Source organism: Syngnathus typhle, linkage group LG1 (genome assembly GCF_033458585.1).
Source record: "Syngnathus typhle isolate RoL2023-S1 ecotype Sweden linkage group LG1, RoL_Styp_1.0, whole genome shotgun sequence".
Lineage (NCBI taxonomy): Eukaryota > Metazoa > Chordata > Actinopteri > Syngnathiformes > Syngnathidae > Syngnathus > Syngnathus typhle.
In genome coordinates this window covers 14,504,352-14,521,410 of record NC_083738.1, presented here as the reverse complement: position 1 = coordinate 14,521,410, position 17,059 = coordinate 14,504,352, and the positions used below count along the sequence as shown (strand labels likewise).

Sequence of the window (17,059 nt, the reverse complement as noted above, 5' to 3'; positions counted from 1 at the left end):
ATGCATTTTCTGTGCTTTTCCTGTTTAACGTCTCACTTCCCGCAGCTGGATAAGCCCGCAGGCGGCTGTGGTTGTGCAGAAAAGGAAGCGCTTTGTCGCACCTCATCTCGGGAGTATTTGGCCTTGATTTGGCACATTGGAGCTGGCTCATTAATTAGTTAAGCATAATGTGCTGCACGGCCTCCCTCCCTTACACACAAACACACACAGTCCCCTCCACCATCCACTTGACTGCCTCAAACATTTCATGTTTGCTGAGTGACATGAGTGGTGGAGACAGTGTGAAGAAGGCAGGAGGAGACTCTCGGGTCTGCTCCTGATGTTCAAACGGGGACACGAGCATTTTCGGCATCTCCTCTGCCAGGCTGAACACAAGCTCCGGTGAGTACTTTTCCTGTTTGATGTTACAATAGGTTTTCATTTCAACCTTTAGTTTGATCATCTTTAACAAATCACAAAGGGAAAAACTGCAGAAGTTTGTTAATGTCTATTGCTATCATTTGCTCAATGCCATACGTAAACCACATTGCATGACACTTTTTTCCAGTGTCTTATGTACACCGCAAAGCTTGATATGCTGAAACGACACAGTTCTACAGCCTCAAAGTGATGCACGTATAGCCTATTTGGAATACCACACTGAACCCCCCTCCTGTTAGGTTCAAACTAGAAGAATTATGAAAACTCACCGTAATGGCTCTATTTGTACTGTTTACGTCTTTTCATTATATGTGTTTATTTAAACTGACTGACTGGGATGCGAAAACATCACGATACTTAAATTTGAGTATTCGCCAATACCGACTACAATTTTGATCATGCGGTCATATCTCGCGATTGTGAAGACTACTATTCAAACTATTTTAATCAAATATTTTTCAAAATCACAGACTTGTTTTGAAGGGTTATATTTGAGGTTCAGTTCAGGGTGTATTCTGCGTACCGCCTGCTAGGATAGGCTCCAGCACGCCTGTGACCCTTGTGAGGATAAGCAGTTCGGATGATAAATGAATAATAATAATATTAATAATATGCAAATATATGGCTGGCGGTTCTGGTTCCAGCACCCACCTGAACATGACAAGCGGTGTTGAAAATAAGTACCGCATTTCTTCGGACCGTGAGCCGCTACTTTTTGCACAAGCTGTGAAACCCTGCACCTTATAGTCCAGTGCAGCCTATCCATGGATTTTTTTAATGATATTTATAATATTGAATATTTCTACACATTCTCTTATGTATGGAAATTAAACATTAAAACACCTGTGTCTTATATAAGAACAAAACACAATCTATCCCTAATTTTATTTGATGCGGCTTATATTTGGATGCAGTTTATAGTCCAGAAATTACGATAATATATATAAATTAAAAGTTATGTTCTGATCATTTTTAGGTATGCCAATACCATACTATATCTCTGTACCATCCAGGTATACATCCTAAAATGAACCATCATTCAATCATGCAATGGGTTACGTTGTTCCATGAGCATTTTTGGAATCCCAAAGAAAGAAACGTAACAGGAAGGTTAGGGTACCAGACATCCTCAATAGTTCGGTTGCATGTTGCATTAACTTAGGATCACCTTACACCAACATCTGATCTAAATCAAACCAGTAAATGTATTAATTCACTCTCCCTAATCGCTAGGAAGACTGTTGTGTGCAGTTGTTGGTCCCTTTTGAAAATCAAACACAAGCTGTGAAACGTGGTCAGAAAAGAGAAGTTAATGAGAATGACTCAAAGAGCTGCTTGTGATGTGGTTTCGTCTGTCGTGCTCGCTGCAGATTTCAAAAGGCTGTGGTACCCACACACATCAACACTCAATCGCTGGTTTGGCGTTGATTCAGGATGCAGTATCTCCTCAGTCTGCTGCTGGGATTTGTGATCCTCGTCGCCTCAGGTAAGGCAGGAAATCAAACAACTCAAAAGGTGTTTTACTTTGAAACACTTTTAAAAAATATATACAGCATTTTTTTTATCTATTTATTTCATTTTTTCTGATACTTACTCATGGTTGTTTCTGTTTCTGATGCTGTCCAATTAAGATGACTGTCATTTAGTAGCCTAATGAATTTCTCAAGGGGTTTCTCTTGTGATTAACCACCATCCTTTTGGGGGGCTCTTAAAAGAACGTATATAGGATTCAGCTGCTTGACCTCTAATTGCAATTTCATGTTTTACCATCCCCACACAAATGGCTCTTTTGTGTTGTGTTAATTCTCACTTTGCGGTGGATTACTGTATAACATTGATGGGGGGCCAGGGTTGGGGGTGGTAACGGAAGTTTCAATGAACAGCGTGCATGGGTGGGAAAGGCCCACAGGAAGAGTTAAGGCATAAATACTTATTGGCATGTCCCTCACATCCATTGCTGGGAATGAGCCAAAGGGAAAATGTAGATTCTCTATTTTGCTTAAAGACTTAGAACACACCATAGTTGAAACTTGCATAACCCTGACTGAAAGTGTACTCTCTACATCATGTGAGGGAGTTGAAAGGTCACTAGATTTTCATTTGGAAGAGAAGACATGATCTCAACTTAAAGGGCCCTCAGCCCCAAATCAGAAGGTCATTCTTGCAGTAGATTCCAGTGAACAAATGACAGTATTATCCCAAATAGACTCATCTGCTCTTCTGCTTAAATACTAGCTGCTGACTTCATTTGAATGCACTTGTTAAGGCCAGGACTGGAATGAATGAAACTTTAGTATATGAGGCAACATGAGGCAGTGACTGTTGAACAAACAAGATTTGACAGTTGTTCACAGTGTGACCATGTGACGGCTGAAGCACGCAGCTTGTTATGTACTAACTCAGTCGCCTATTTCAACAGTGCACTTTACAAAATGTATTTTGCCCGTCAAAGACAGATGCTTCATTCTGAGATAACACAAGAAAGTGTTTAAAGCTAAATAGTCAAAAGAAATGCGACTTGGTTTGGTTTTTTTATGGACATGAGCCGTTGCTCAGACAACTCTTTTTTTTGTCTTGAGTTGACAAACAAAATAGTATGGCAAGCAGTTAAGTCAAATTCTCATTGGAAAGTTAGGCAACTATATCATCATGGATCTTCTTCCCTAGCGGAGTGGAGGCGTCCAGTGATCAAGCTCAACTCAAAAGTGGTGTCAGGTCCTGAGGTGGTGGTCAAATCAGGCACCCCACTGGATCTAAGATGCGAAGGTGATGCACCTGTGAACTTGCAACCCAGGCTGGCCAAACACAAACGTTACATGTCCAAGGGGAGAGGGAATGTCTCCATTTTAAAGGCGGAGCGTCCCTCGGCTGAATTCACTGGGACCTACAGGTGTTCTTACAAACGCGGGACCCAGCATCGTAATGTGACCTCATCAGTGCATGTGTTTGTAAAAGGTGAGCTCCGGCCATTTGCCTCACCACTCTACCTAGGTCAGTGTTGGTTATTGTTTCCAATCCTTTGCTCTCCTTAAACCAGATCCCAGCCGTGTCTTCTGGACCAGCAGCACCTTGCTGAGGGTTGTTAAAAAAGAGGGTGAGGTTTACTTGCTACCCTGCCTTCTGACTGATCCAAGTGCCACAGACATGAGTCTCCGCATGGACAACGGCACCAGCGTTCCCCCTGGGATGAACTTCACAGTATACCGCCACCGTGGTATTCTCATCCACAGCCTCCACCCCAGCTTCAACGCTGACTACGTATGCACAGCCAAGGTCAACGGAGTAGAGCGCACCTCCAAAGCCTTCTCCATTAACGTCATTCAGAGTGAGACCACTGCAGACCTCAACACTGTGGTGATAAGTGCAACTTTGTTTGATCTCATTGTAAAACTGCATCTCCAGAGCTCCGCTTCCCTCCGTATGTGTTTTTGGAGAAAGATGAATACATACGAATTGTTGGGGAGGAACTCAAGATCTGTTGTACTACACACAATCCTAACTTCAACTACAATGTCACCTGGATGTACACCACCAAATCAGTTAGTATGACCCACGGGAGGGATTTCTCTCGTATTTACAAAAATCATGACCTCTGCTTTATCTTGTTGTTGTCTTCAGAAACCCACCATAGAAGAGAAGGTTCGCTCCAGTGGAGAAAACCGTCTGGACATACAAAGCATTCTAACCATCCCTGCCGTGGACCTTGCAGACACGAGCAACATTTCCTGCATCGGCACTAATGAAGCAGGGGTGAACAGTTCGACGACATACTTGCTGGTTGTAGGTAAGAAAAGTCACTCCTGACATGATTCGGGCAAAAGGATGCATTCAGGGCCTAATTCTCTGGAGTCACGTACGCAGAAAAGCCATACATCCGACTGTTGCCCCAGCTCTCCCCAAAGCTGGCCCACAAGGGTCTTGCAATTGAAGTGAATGAGGGAGAAGATCTGGAGCTCACGGTGCTCATTGAGGCGTACCCTCATATTGTGGAACACAGCTGGCAAACGCCAACATCTTCCAGTACGTCCACACAGGAAAACAAGCTCATTCGGTATAACAACAGGTAAACATTTAATCTAATAATTTACAAATACATTGGGTAGAGGAGAAGCACTATAAGCAATAGGACCTGAGTACCGTTACAGTAATTTATTATTGTACTTAAAGTCCCTTGTTCTCTGAATTTAACACACCTCAGAGAGGGTGTACTGTATAAAAATGTAGCTGAGTGAAAAATCTATTCAATGTCTTTGCTTTCAAACACTTGTTTTGTGCGGCAACGGCATGCTGAAAAATCAATGCTACTTTGTCTACCAACTTGTCTTATGTCTACAAAGCCATGAAATACAGTGGCAGGAATGCAATACAGTATATCGCACCTGGTTGTTGCGGGGGACTTCCATGACAAGAGGAGCTAGCTTTTTGCTGGTGGATTTATTTATTTATTTATATATTTATTTATTTATTTATTTATTTATTTATTTATTTATTTATTTATTTATTTATTCATTCATTCATTCATTCATTCATTCATTCATTCATTCATTCATTCATTCATTCATTCATTCATTCATTCATTCATTCATTCATTCATTCATTTATTTATTTATTTATACATGTTCCTATATAACAGGTGAAATAGTACATATCCAGTCTTTCTTTCTTTTACACATTTACAAGTATCTGCACTTCACTTTGAGTTCAGAGAGTGGATACTTTAGCCACCCCCAGGTAATGAGACTGCTGCAACAAGGAAGTTCTCTACGGTATACTGATGTTGAAGTGCACAAGTTCCGAAGTAGTCGAAATTAAATTCCTCTTCCTTTTTCTCTATCAGATACCACGCTACATTGCAACTAAAGAGAATGAATGCACAGGAGCAAGGCCAGTACACCTTCAATGCTAGGAGCGACTTGGCCAACGCCTCCATCACATTCCAAGTTCAGATGTATCGTAAGTGATGTGCATCTTTTCTTCATCTCCCTGGCCCCGATTTTGTGCTTTATGTTGATTGCCAGTGTTTTCTTCTCAATGGCAGAGAGACCGGTCGCCACGGTGAGATGGGAAAATGTGACCACTCTGACGTGCACGTCCTTTGGTTATCCCGCTCCTAGAATCATCTGGTACCAATGTTCTGGAATACGCCCAACGTGAGTGTTCTTGCCAAATGAAAAATTAAGCATTCTTATTTAAATGAGTGACACAAAAAGTATTCTTTACTTTACTGTGCAACATCCGTCTTATTTAGCTTAATAGTTTGTAGTACTATGAACAGAGTCCTGGGTACTTTTACTCCTAAATACGTGAACTTGGTAAAAAGGCGATTCATCCATCCTTTCACTGTACCGCTTGTCCCCACGGGGGTCGTGATAGGTCCCAGCAGTCATCGGGCAGTAGGCGGCGCACACCCTGAACTGGATGCCAACCAATCGCAGGGCACACAAAGACAAACAACCATTTGCGCTCACACCTCAAGGGCAATTTGAAGTGGCCCTACTATACATGTCTTTAGAATGTGGGAGGAAACTAGAGTACTCAGAGGAAAGCCACGCAGGCACAGGGAGAACATGCATATCCCACATCGGAAGGCCAGAGCCAGAATCAAGCCCCTCACCTCTGAACTGTGAGGCGTCGTGGGAACCAGTCCAGTCTGTATCCACTGTTTTTAGAGACTATTCTTCCATAAATCTCTAACATTTGCGCACAATCGCACACATTCCCGGTATGACTACGCCACCACTACCTAATTGGACAACACCACAGATGTAATATCCAATGACACAACAAAAGAGAGAGTAATTCTTGTACAGTTATAGAAAACTTGATTCGCACAAATGAACTTTTATCCTTTAAAATACCAAGACGTAATAGTGTCGCTACACGCTTTGACTATATTGCATATTGAATAATATCTATTTTAGTAACATCTTAACACATTTATCTATTTTAGTAACTATAATTATTATACTACATTTCTATTAGTTTTCTATAATGGAAAGGTTTGATATAGGTTAATGATACAGATACCACGTACTATGGGCAAATATGGGGTTGTAATGAACAGCACAAGCTAATCTGAAAGGATGGACTTTGGACGTTACAGTAACAATTGAGTTTTACTGTGGACAAAAAGAAAAGAAAAGAAAGAAAAGGAAAGAAAAGAAAATAATGCTGGTCTCTGACTACTGTTGAAGTGCCAGATGAAAACTCATACATCTGAAGCGTTTCTTGTGTTCAGGGTCACATGAGGGATGGAGCTTATCCCAGTAGGCTCAGTTAGGAATTGAGCAGGAATTGATTCCATGCCATAAGAAAACCGATTATGTGACCATTTACAGGAACCACTCAAGTATCTCCGTCGTAATTTTTCTGGTGTCAGGAAAGAAAATGATGCCAGTTCTCAACTACACTTCTCTCCATTACAGAGCATTTTGTTCAAAATTCCGCGAACTACTGTTGTATTCTAAATGTAGACCTGTTTGCATTGAGCCAGGTGCAACGAAAACAATACCGGGCTGCAGATGGCCACCCTCCTACAAGCTCAAACAGTGGAGCTTCAGAGAGAGGAGTACGGGGCGGTGGCGGTGGAGAGTGTTCTGACCGTGGGACCATCCAGCCGAAGGATGACAGTCGAGTGTGTGGCCTTTAACCTCGTTGGAGTCAGCAGCGACACATTTGCCATGGAGGTTTCTGGTGCATATCCAATCAGAAGTGTCGTTTTGAGCTTGTGATTTTTTTTTTTTTGCTGAGTCACTGACTTAAACCACATTTGATGTTCTGCATGAGATTTTCAGTTTTTCTCACAGTCAGCTGCTTACTTTGGTGCTTAATGTTATCTACAAGACTAAGGACCCATTCTCATAGCTAATGCAAATTTAAGCACATTTTCTACAGTTACATATTCAAAGAAGTGGCTTTTGTAACACATTGAACACACCGCGACTAATTGATCTTTCTCTGGTTATGTAGACAAACTTTTCACCTCCACCTTGACCGGATCAGCAGGCATTCTGTCCATCCTCCTTCTGCTTCTGGTTTTTCTGTTTTACAAATATAAGCAGGTAAAGCGCAAATGGCAGTGTGGTGGTGGCTGTTTAAAGACAAACTTGACTTGCTTTGAATTTACTCTCTCCCTTCTTCCCTTGATTAGAAACCCAGGTATGAGATCCGTTGGAAGATCATTGAGGCAAGAGATGGAAACAACTACACATTTATTGACCCCACACAACTGCCCTACAATGATAAATGGGAGTTCCCACGGGACAAACTGAAGTTAGGTTAGTAGCATCTTTTATATGAAATAGTTACACCTGCAGACTATAATGAGATACAAAACCAGGACAGTATTTAAAAAAAATCTGTCTTGACCAAGATAGTAATGACCAAGTTTCATTTTCACTCTCATTCAAACTTTCAGTCATGAATAAAATGATGAAAGTTGTTTCAAAGTCACAAAGTCAGGTACAACTTTGCAGGAAAGATTTTGGGTGCTGGAGCTTTTGGAAAAGTTGTGGAGGCGACAGCCATCGGTCTGGGAGAGCAAGACAATGTGATGCGTGTGGCTGTGAAAATGTTAAAAGGTTTGACCGTGAATTGTTGTCACAGAAAATTTGATAGACATAATACTTATTTGCACGCGATGGAGTCAGTGAGGGCAGACTGATGCCAATACGTTGTGTTACTCTTTAAAGCCAGCGCTCATTCTGATGAGAGTGAAGCTCTGATGTCAGAGCTCAAGATCCTGAGTCACTTGGGACATCACAAGAACATTGTCAATCTACTGGGAGCCTGCACCTATGGAGGTAACATGATTTCCAAGCCTACTGTGAGCAGATCCAGTATGTGTTTTAGCTGCAATGGTCTTACTGTGGTATGGTTCCTCTTCAGGACCCGTGCTTGTAATCACAGAGTACTGCAGCCTCGGGGACCTATTGAACTTCCTCCGCCAGAAGGCTGAAACCTTTATGAGCTTTGTTATCAACTTAACGGAGAACGCTAACGACTATAAAAACATCTGCAATCAGAAACATTTCATAAGAAGGTAAGCCACCAAGAACCTTGGCAACGACTTTTTGGGCTTTGAATCCCAGGCTCAGCTTTCCTCTGTGTACTTTGCATTTTCTCCCTGTGCTTGCGTGTATTTTCCCCCTGGAATTTCTGGATTTACTTCTACATTCCAAATATGCACGTGTTGTGCTTGTTGACATAATTCCCCAATGGCACTAAGTGCTGTGTGTTGTTCATGATGGGATAATTCGTACAATTCTGTTCAATTTGCTGTTTTCGCAAAGTGATCTTCAGTCGTCTTTTGCAACACACTTTGGTGACCTCTACGTCTGTTCGTACGTAGGTGCAATTGAATGTATCAAACATGGCAGATAACGTTATTCTCAAGATGACAGAATTTTCTAAGGCTGCGTGGTTTGCAGAGACAGAGGCTCAATCTGCTTAACTCTTGGGATGACGACAAACGCTACCACCACGTTGTTTTAGGATTAGGGCAAAAGCGGTTGGTTTCATCACATGGCCTCTTGCCTTGCTAAAGTATGCGGCGTTCTCGGCTCATCTCCTCAAGCCCTTCGAGCTGTCACGGTCAGAGCGTGCTAGACAGCGCTTTGCTCCCAAGGACTGGGTGACACTAGCCTGGCAAGCCAAACCCAATGCTGCACCAGCGATTGGTCTGGTGAGAGAGCCGTTCATCGCGGCACGGCTAATGTACCGATTTGTTTACTTGTGTTAGGTATCCTTCATGCATAACATCAAATCCATCCTGACAACATTCAAAATGGCGCGAGACAGGCAGTCATTTGTTCAATTCGGTATTAAACTGAGTTCTGAGTAACTATAGGGTCATTGAAACCCCATCGACCGACAGGCCTGGAAGCATTTGCTTGAAAAGATGTGGATTTTGTTTCCTCGATGTCACATGCTCTCTTCGCTGGTTGGTTTCTATGAACTGTCCGTTTGCTCAGGTTTGCTACGCATCAGAAATGCATATCAATACGACTCCCCACCAGACCGAATCGCTGGTACAGCCTTGGTCTGGCTTGCCAGGCTTGGGTGACAGTAATTCTTCTGAACTCGTCAAAATGATGCTAAGTCTAAATTGCACATAAGTAAGCAGAGTCGATGCTTGTTTATGACGCCTGATGTGACGTGAGATTGACTGATGACCTGACCAACGCATTCCCTGTCACTCACTCCAGCTCTTCCCCAAAGCTAATGGTTAAACAGAATTGAAAATGAATGGATGGAAAGTTCAGAGGGAAACTCAGAAAAGTCAATAAATTATTCCCATTCTTGGTTGTCTTGTTGTGTCCCCTTTGGTTAGACTTTTATATTTGAAGTTAACTCCCAAGTTGTTTTACCTCACGTTCCACAAATGTATGCTTGTGACTTTCACCCTCTAGTGACAGTGGGATCTCTAGTGAGTCGTCGAGCAGCTACTTGGAGATGAGACCGTGTCAGCTACCAAACAGCGAGCCATTACAAAGTAACATTGTCACTTATTTTAGGAGCACTTTTTCTTAAACACACAGTGCTTCATTGTCTTGCTAACATGATGGAACTTGTGCCTAGATGCAGCGTGTGAGGAAAATGGAGAATGGCCGTTGGACTTGGATGACATGTTGAGGTTTTCCTATCAAGTGGCTCAAGGCTTGGACTTTTTGGCTGCTAAAAATGTGAGTGTTTTTTGTTCATGATTTAGTTGTGCAAAGTGTTATCTGATTAATTTGATATTTTAAAGGGGGCAAAGGGCCGCCCCATTGTCAAAGTTTCGGTGATTGAGGCTTTCCTGTGTGGAGTTTGCATGTTCTCCCACGCTTCTGTGAGTTTTCTCTGAGTATTGTTTTCCTTCTATACGACAAAAAAACATACATAACGTAAATTAATGACAAGTGTACATTGGCAATTGATGAGCCCTTGAAAGTTGTACCCTGCATTTTGGCCACCGAGGGGATTGACTCCAGCTCACCTGTGACAACGGTGGAAAATCAGTCAATTCTCATGTCTTTGTGATGGGTACTAGCCATCTGAATTTTATATGAATTTGTGTAAGCAGGTTATACTTAGGACTGGCTGCCAGTCCTTCATCGGCTTGATATGGAACTAGAATTGATTAGCAATTCTGGTTCCATTATCAATGGTGTTTATTGTCAAGATTCCTTATCCATTCCCATGCAACAATTCTCATTCAGTGAGGGAAACATTTACGGGTATAAAATGATTTGTTTGAGCCATTATGCGCTCCTAATTTGTACTGGCCCGCAACCCTCGTGGGGATAAGCGGTTCAGATAATTGATGGACGGACGGACCAATGGACGGATGGATCATTTGTACTGAATCCTTCGGAAGAAATAACTGAATAGTAGGCTACTTCTCAAAGTATGTCAATTCTTACTTAAGACATCAGAGTCCTTTAGGAAATGGTCCCGAAGGTCCAGACAATGAAATATTTGGGGTTCCTCGGCCAATTTTTCAACATGAAATATTTGGGGTTCCTAGGCCAGTTTTTAACCATTGGGTCTGAGTCAAAGTTCTCTCTCACCGTGAGCTGCTTTTGCCTTCAACCACGACCGAAAGCAAATTCAGCAAAGACTTGTGGTAAAAAGAACATCTTTGACCTATTTTTTCAAAAAAGCTTCCAAACGATGATAGACACCCACTAACTACCACCACAAAAGACAGTCGAGGGAACTTCCCTAGGTGCATATCTAAGAGGTGAGAGGTAAGCCTTGCAGTGAAACCAGCACCCAACCATCTCGTGATGAGCACTTCCCAGCACTTTTTTCCCTTCATGGTTCTTCTATCATTCTTGACATGACACTAGCCAATCAGAACGAGGCACTTGCCAGTAACTGAGCTATTGGTTCTTCCCCCCCCCCTACCGCCTCCTGCCAGGTTTCCCATTCGCTGCATCGGCCCGAATCAAACCCAAGATTGAAGTGCTTCATGAGGCTGTGCTGTTTTTTTCTTAAGCAGAATCATTAAGAAAGCAAATAAGCGCCTCTTCTGAATCAAATTAGTCATTCAAATACACAGTCAATTACTGGGAGCCTATATGTATTAGTCCCAATTCTTTGTGCAGTCGTCTAATGTGAGTTACAGTGATCCTTGTTCATGGAAAAAGTTACTATATCCTAACCATATGCTTTAAACACATTAAAACACACAATTTAACACTGTAAACATATCTGTGCAATTGTCTTTAACATCACATTTCTGGACTCTGTAAGTGAAGCTAGAATAAAATGCAAAGAAAAAAATTGTTGCTGTTTAACAGGGAATCTGCGATATAACAGGGACTGTTGTCTTATCATTCAATGCAAATTCTGCTTTCTTTCAGTGCATTCACAGAGACGTGGCTGCTCGAAACGTTCTCCTGACAGACCATAGAGTAGCCAAGATTTGTGACTTTGGCCTGGCGCGAGACATCATGAACGACTCCAACTACGTGGTGAAGGGCAACGTAAGCATACATTTGTCAACCGTATTGTTAGCGGCGAGTGGCACTTGTTTCATGAACTGGTGGTCTATTTGAAGGCACGTTTGCCAGTGAAGTGGATGGCTCCAGAGAGCATTTTTGACTGCGTATACACTGTCCAAAGTGACGTCTGGTCCTATGGAATCCTCCTGTGGGAGATCTTTTCTCTGGGTGAGAAGACACGCCCATGGAAAGACACACACATATACAGGAGGTAGTCTTCACACACCCAACTTCAGGTGATATACAGATAAAGACCATACTCAGGCCCTTCACGCATGTGCAGAAGTGCGATTCCCAAACATCGCCATTCATTATGGTATGTAATTATGAAAGTCATTGTCTTGATAAATAGTCAAAGAGAACACTGTCCAGATTCAAGGTAGTACTAGCATTAGGACTGTGCACAAGCCAACGTTAGCCACAGTTGCATGACTTCTTTGCAATGGTGTGTTACTACCACTAACTTACTTTTTAAACATGCAACCAATTCAAAATACGAAGTGGTGATAAACATACCCATTGCGTAGAGGTTTAGCCAATGCCGCATCATGATGAATCCTTGCAGCTCATTGAGGCCCCTTTGCTCTGCTTCTGTTCGCTAGTCAACACCCAGTTGTTAGGAAACCAGGAATGAGCATTTGTTTGTTTTTCGGAGATGGATATTTTGTGGTGTTGCTTTCTCATGTGTTTCTGCTCCATTAGGCAAGAGCCCTTACCCCAGCATGGCTGTGGACTCCAGGTTCTACAAGATGGTGAAGCGAGGCTACCAGATGAGTCAGCCAGACTTCGCCCCTCCCGAGATGTAAGCTTCACCACCTTTCTGATCACCTACCATTGGCTGATCGAGTTAAAGGAACCCTTGATTGGGCCTGTACATTGGGTGCTTATGTTAAACCCGGGTTAGGGTTATGACAAAGAAGTAATTTGAGAGTAGATATTTTCTGATTCCTCCAAAACAAATTGATAAAATTAAAATGCTAACTATTTGCCTGGTCAATATACCATATATACCATATAAAGTGAGTCTTTGAGTAATAAATGGGCCATCCTCTGTGGGTCGTTCTTTTAATGATGGATGGAGGTGGACTGTGGCAAACAAGTTTTGATATTAAATGAGCGGGAACAGATGATGGATGATAGATTGCTGTGTGGCTAGATCGACTGATTAAAGATGACAAAGTATTAGGATGATTGGTGGACAGACTATGAGCTAAAGCAGTTTTGTATCGGAAAATACCTTTCTTTTCCTTTCACGATGGTGTGTGTGTGTGTGTGTGTGTGTGCGCACGTGCGTGTGTGTTTCGGAGTCAGCTTTATTGTCAATTCCTTCATGCCAAGACACACAAAGAAATCGAGTGTGTCCTTAATTGTTGCGGCTGTCATGCCACCCTGGAATAATTGTTCTGTGGAAATATACACAGTGAATTTGAATCAGTTCCAAATGATCTGTTGTTTGTGTGTGAGTCAGGCCTCAGTTCTGCCTGTTAGCCACATGATCGCCATGCTGGTAAGCCATGGAACTGCTATTTTACGGCAGCAAAAAACAGACTGAGGCAGGGAACAAGTCTCTCTTGTCCAATTATGTAAACACTTCCTTGTTAGCTTTAACCCTTACATACTTCACTCAGCAAATCAAATTTGACCCATAGTGACATTTCGGCAGCAATAAAATACAGTAAATTTCATTCTTTCATTCCTAATTTAAAAATCAAAATAGTTCTTAAAATATCATGCATTCTTTTGGACAAGTGCTAGGAAGTTTGTGTAACCCGTCAAATTTGACTAAAAATCCATCGTAGAATTATTCAGTGCGTTAAAATGGTGGTTTCCCCACCACATTTTTAAGGGTTACTGTGAGAACAAGTCCCTGTTTTTTGAAAGGTCATGGGGGTTCATTGAAGCAGCAAAAAAGTGAAACAGCAGCAGAAGAAGAATATATTCTGACAGAGGCGTCAAATGCAGGTTGAGGAAGTAGAACCCGTGCAAACAAAAGCGACACAGGTGCAAGATCTGCACCTACAAAAAGTTGCTTCAAGTTTTATCTTGAATTCTTTTTTACGACTTTCTTTATTCAATGGTTGGAACAGGGGACCATTTGAATTCAGAAAAGCAGGCTTTTGTTAACAACTTAAGGAAATAACAAGCCTCCATACTGCTCTGCAACACTCTGGCAAGTTGGGGTAACATTGTGGCAACATTCCGTTAAAAGTCAGGCCTTCAAAACAAAAACGTGTTCGTATCGTAGGTATTTGACCACACTTTCTTTGTCCCAATGGTGGCTTATTCAGATTTTGTAAATTTAGGCTGCCATAAAATAAGCCACCATGCTGCCCAAGAGCGAGTGGTGAAACTGTTATTATACTGTATGCTTTCATTTGGAAGGTCTGACTGTTGAAAGGATGTGCTATGGAAGGTGACAACCTTGAGTTGGCAACAAAAGCTTGAATTGTGATTGAACCCTTGTGGCTTTCCTTTGGTTGAGCCCATTTTACTCAGTTCATTTGTATGAACTTGCATCGATTGCAAATTGAACGGATATTTCAAATGTGGGGCAAAGTTTGGACGGCAAGATGTACAAAAGTGAATTGTGCAAAAAGTAGGGCATACAAAAAGCAAGGTGCCGTGGTAAAATTCATAGTTTGTAGCCTGGGTTTGAAATATATTGTTTCTTTTGTGGCATCCGTCCTGGAACCTTTCTGACACACCTAGTATGTGCACATGGGAAAAAGTAAAAAATAAAAATCTTTCTGTCAACTCTATTGCTGCAGTTATGATATTATGAAGATGTGCTGGAATCTGGAGCCCACCAAGCGCCCCACTTTCAGCAAGATCAGTCAGATGATACAAAAACAGCTTGGTGAACAAGCAGAACAAGAACAGGTGAGCTGAACATCTATATTGCCACACAGTTCTGAGGTCGGCTGTTCACATCTGGGTTCCGGCCTGTGTGGAATCTGTATGTTCTTCCCATGCTTTTGGGAGTCTTCTTCCTATATTCCCGAAATGTACAGTTTATTGTCAACTGCGAATTATCCAAATGTGCAAATGTGAGTGTGAATCCTTGTGACCTGGCGAACAGTCTAGGGTGTAGCAGTTAAGTAATGGATAAGCGGTATTAAAAAAAAACAAAAAAAACAAGTAGATGAAGATTTAATCAAGTGTGCTGTCAAACAGATCCAATTACCGTAATTTTCGGACTATAAGTCGCGTTTTTTTTCATAGTTTGGGTGGAGGGGGCGACTTATACTCAGGAGCGACTTATATACACATATGGGTTTTTTTCATTTTTTTGGGCATTTTATGGGTGGTGAAACTTATACTCCGGTGCGATTTATAGTCCGAAAATTACGGTATATGCCTTTTTTCTACATAATGCTTTATGGACTTACAGCACATTAAAAAGTGGTTTCTTTCAAATTGACCACTGAAATTGTGTGTTCCCCACAGCTAATTTACCAGAATGTGAATCAGCAAGAGCAGCGGCAGCAGCAACAGCAGCCTGAACCGGGGCAGCAGGTCACAGAGGCTGAATTGAGCGAGGAATGTGACCCGCCAAAGTGCTGCGATGGCCCCTGTGAGCAGTCTTGTGACCCCGAGGAGGAGGAGCAGCCTTTGATGAAGACCAACAACTATCAGTTTTGTTGAAAATGCTTGACGAACGGAGGGAAACGGCATCTGTGACTTCCGCCCTTGTCTACAAAAACATCAAACTTCTAGGCATGACTGCAGGAAACAAGATTTAATGCTTCCTCACAGACTGGTTTAGTGCTAGCCATGTAGCAATCGCCCAACTCCAATCCAGAGATGTTTATAAAAATGGTATTGTACACCCCGGTATATTTTCCCTCAGGAGTGAACGTTTATCTATTTTTGTTTGATTCCGCGATGACCTCACGTAGACAGCCGAAAGCTAACAAACGACAACTGTGCAAGTAGTGCTGTAGACAAGCTCGGTTTTCTTTTCTAATCACTTTAATTGATCTGCCTATTTTTTTTCTACTGCGTGCCAAATGGACTATGAAGGAGGCAAAGAATGACGCCGTTGTTTTTGCCCTCCACGCTTTGGTCATAGTCGGAGCTCTTGTGACACCATTACAGTGACCGCGGCTTGTTGGCACCATGTGATCGCCCCACTCGTCAAATCCATTCTCCACAGGTTCGGGAGCGTATAGGTTCCACGCGATACATCTGAACTGCAATGGCCCCCACTGGATACAAGAGATGAAGGCTGTTTTATGTTTGACATTCTGAATGTTTTTTTGAGTGATTTTCATAGTTTTCCATGCCTTTTCATTCTATATCATTTTGACTTTTGACCACATGTAGCAATCAGCCTACACTGCCAACCGTATGAAGTAACATATAAGCTGTGAGAGATGTGCCACATGCGGCATCCAAATGAGTGAGATCTCTTTTTATGTAAATAGATACGGTAACTCTTGATGTATATCAAGAAGTAGCTTTATTTTAGCATTTAGCAGCGGTTGTGGATATTGTAGTGAATGCACAGTTAGATGTCAATTATAATAAAAATCTTTACAATGAAACTCCAGGGTGACGTTTGTCCTCAATGTTACTTTTTGACTGCAACTATATTCTCATGACTTCCTCAATGTTAATATGCTTCGTCTGATGTGTTCTCCAAAATTAGTCAACATTGCAGAACTCAATATGAGAGGCATTCACATCGCCTTTTGTGGCCGGGCCGCGTTTTCTCGGGTCTTCCCGGCTCATCTCGCGAGGTTCGACTTCCGAATTTTGTTCGACAACCGAAGCAAAAAAAATCTCGAATTTCTTGCTCGAATTCCGATTTGTTCGAGAAGTGGGACGTTCGAAAACCGAGGTTTGATTGTGTGTGTATGTATATGTGTATATATATATATATTTTTTTCCAGATCATCCAGTCATCATGCAGAAGGCATGCTTGTGGGACACCACTCTGCCTGTAGACCCCCAGAGAGGCTGTGCTTTCAAAGGGCAGGATAAAGCACACCATTTATCCAATGACGTGCAGTGGAACAACTAACTCTATGGTTCCCCATCGAGGCAGTAGACACTCAGCATCCCACTATGTAAAAGCACCGTGTCTCTGCGAGCATGAATTAGAAGGAAGTAGAGTCAGTTACATGTGATAGGTACTTTTGTCAAGA

General features: G+C 42.1%; 1 protein-coding gene across 1 annotated transcript; it reads left to right on the top strand.

Moving 5' to 3' along the window:
• Positions 1–37: 37 nt before the first annotated feature.
• Positions 38–16,456, top strand: LOC133153826 (macrophage colony-stimulating factor 1 receptor 1-like). The gene is made up of 22 exons (XM_061278013.1): positions 38–381; positions 1,791–1,906; positions 3,088–3,375; positions 3,458–3,745; positions 3,823–3,959; positions 4,039–4,204; positions 4,282–4,483; positions 5,258–5,373; positions 5,459–5,570; positions 6,914–7,113; positions 7,390–7,481; positions 7,571–7,697; positions 7,896–8,000; positions 8,112–8,222; positions 8,308–8,461; positions 9,831–9,913; positions 10,000–10,103; positions 11,769–11,891; positions 11,966–12,077; positions 12,612–12,711; positions 14,678–14,789; positions 15,357–16,456. Exons 2-22 carry the CDS (start codon positions 1,855–1,857, stop codon positions 15,552–15,554), a joined length of 2,982 nt encoding a protein of 993 aa, XP_061133997.1. The 5' UTR covers positions 38–381; positions 1,791–1,854; the 3' UTR covers positions 15,555–16,456.
• Positions 16,457–17,059: the final 603 nt, after the last annotated feature.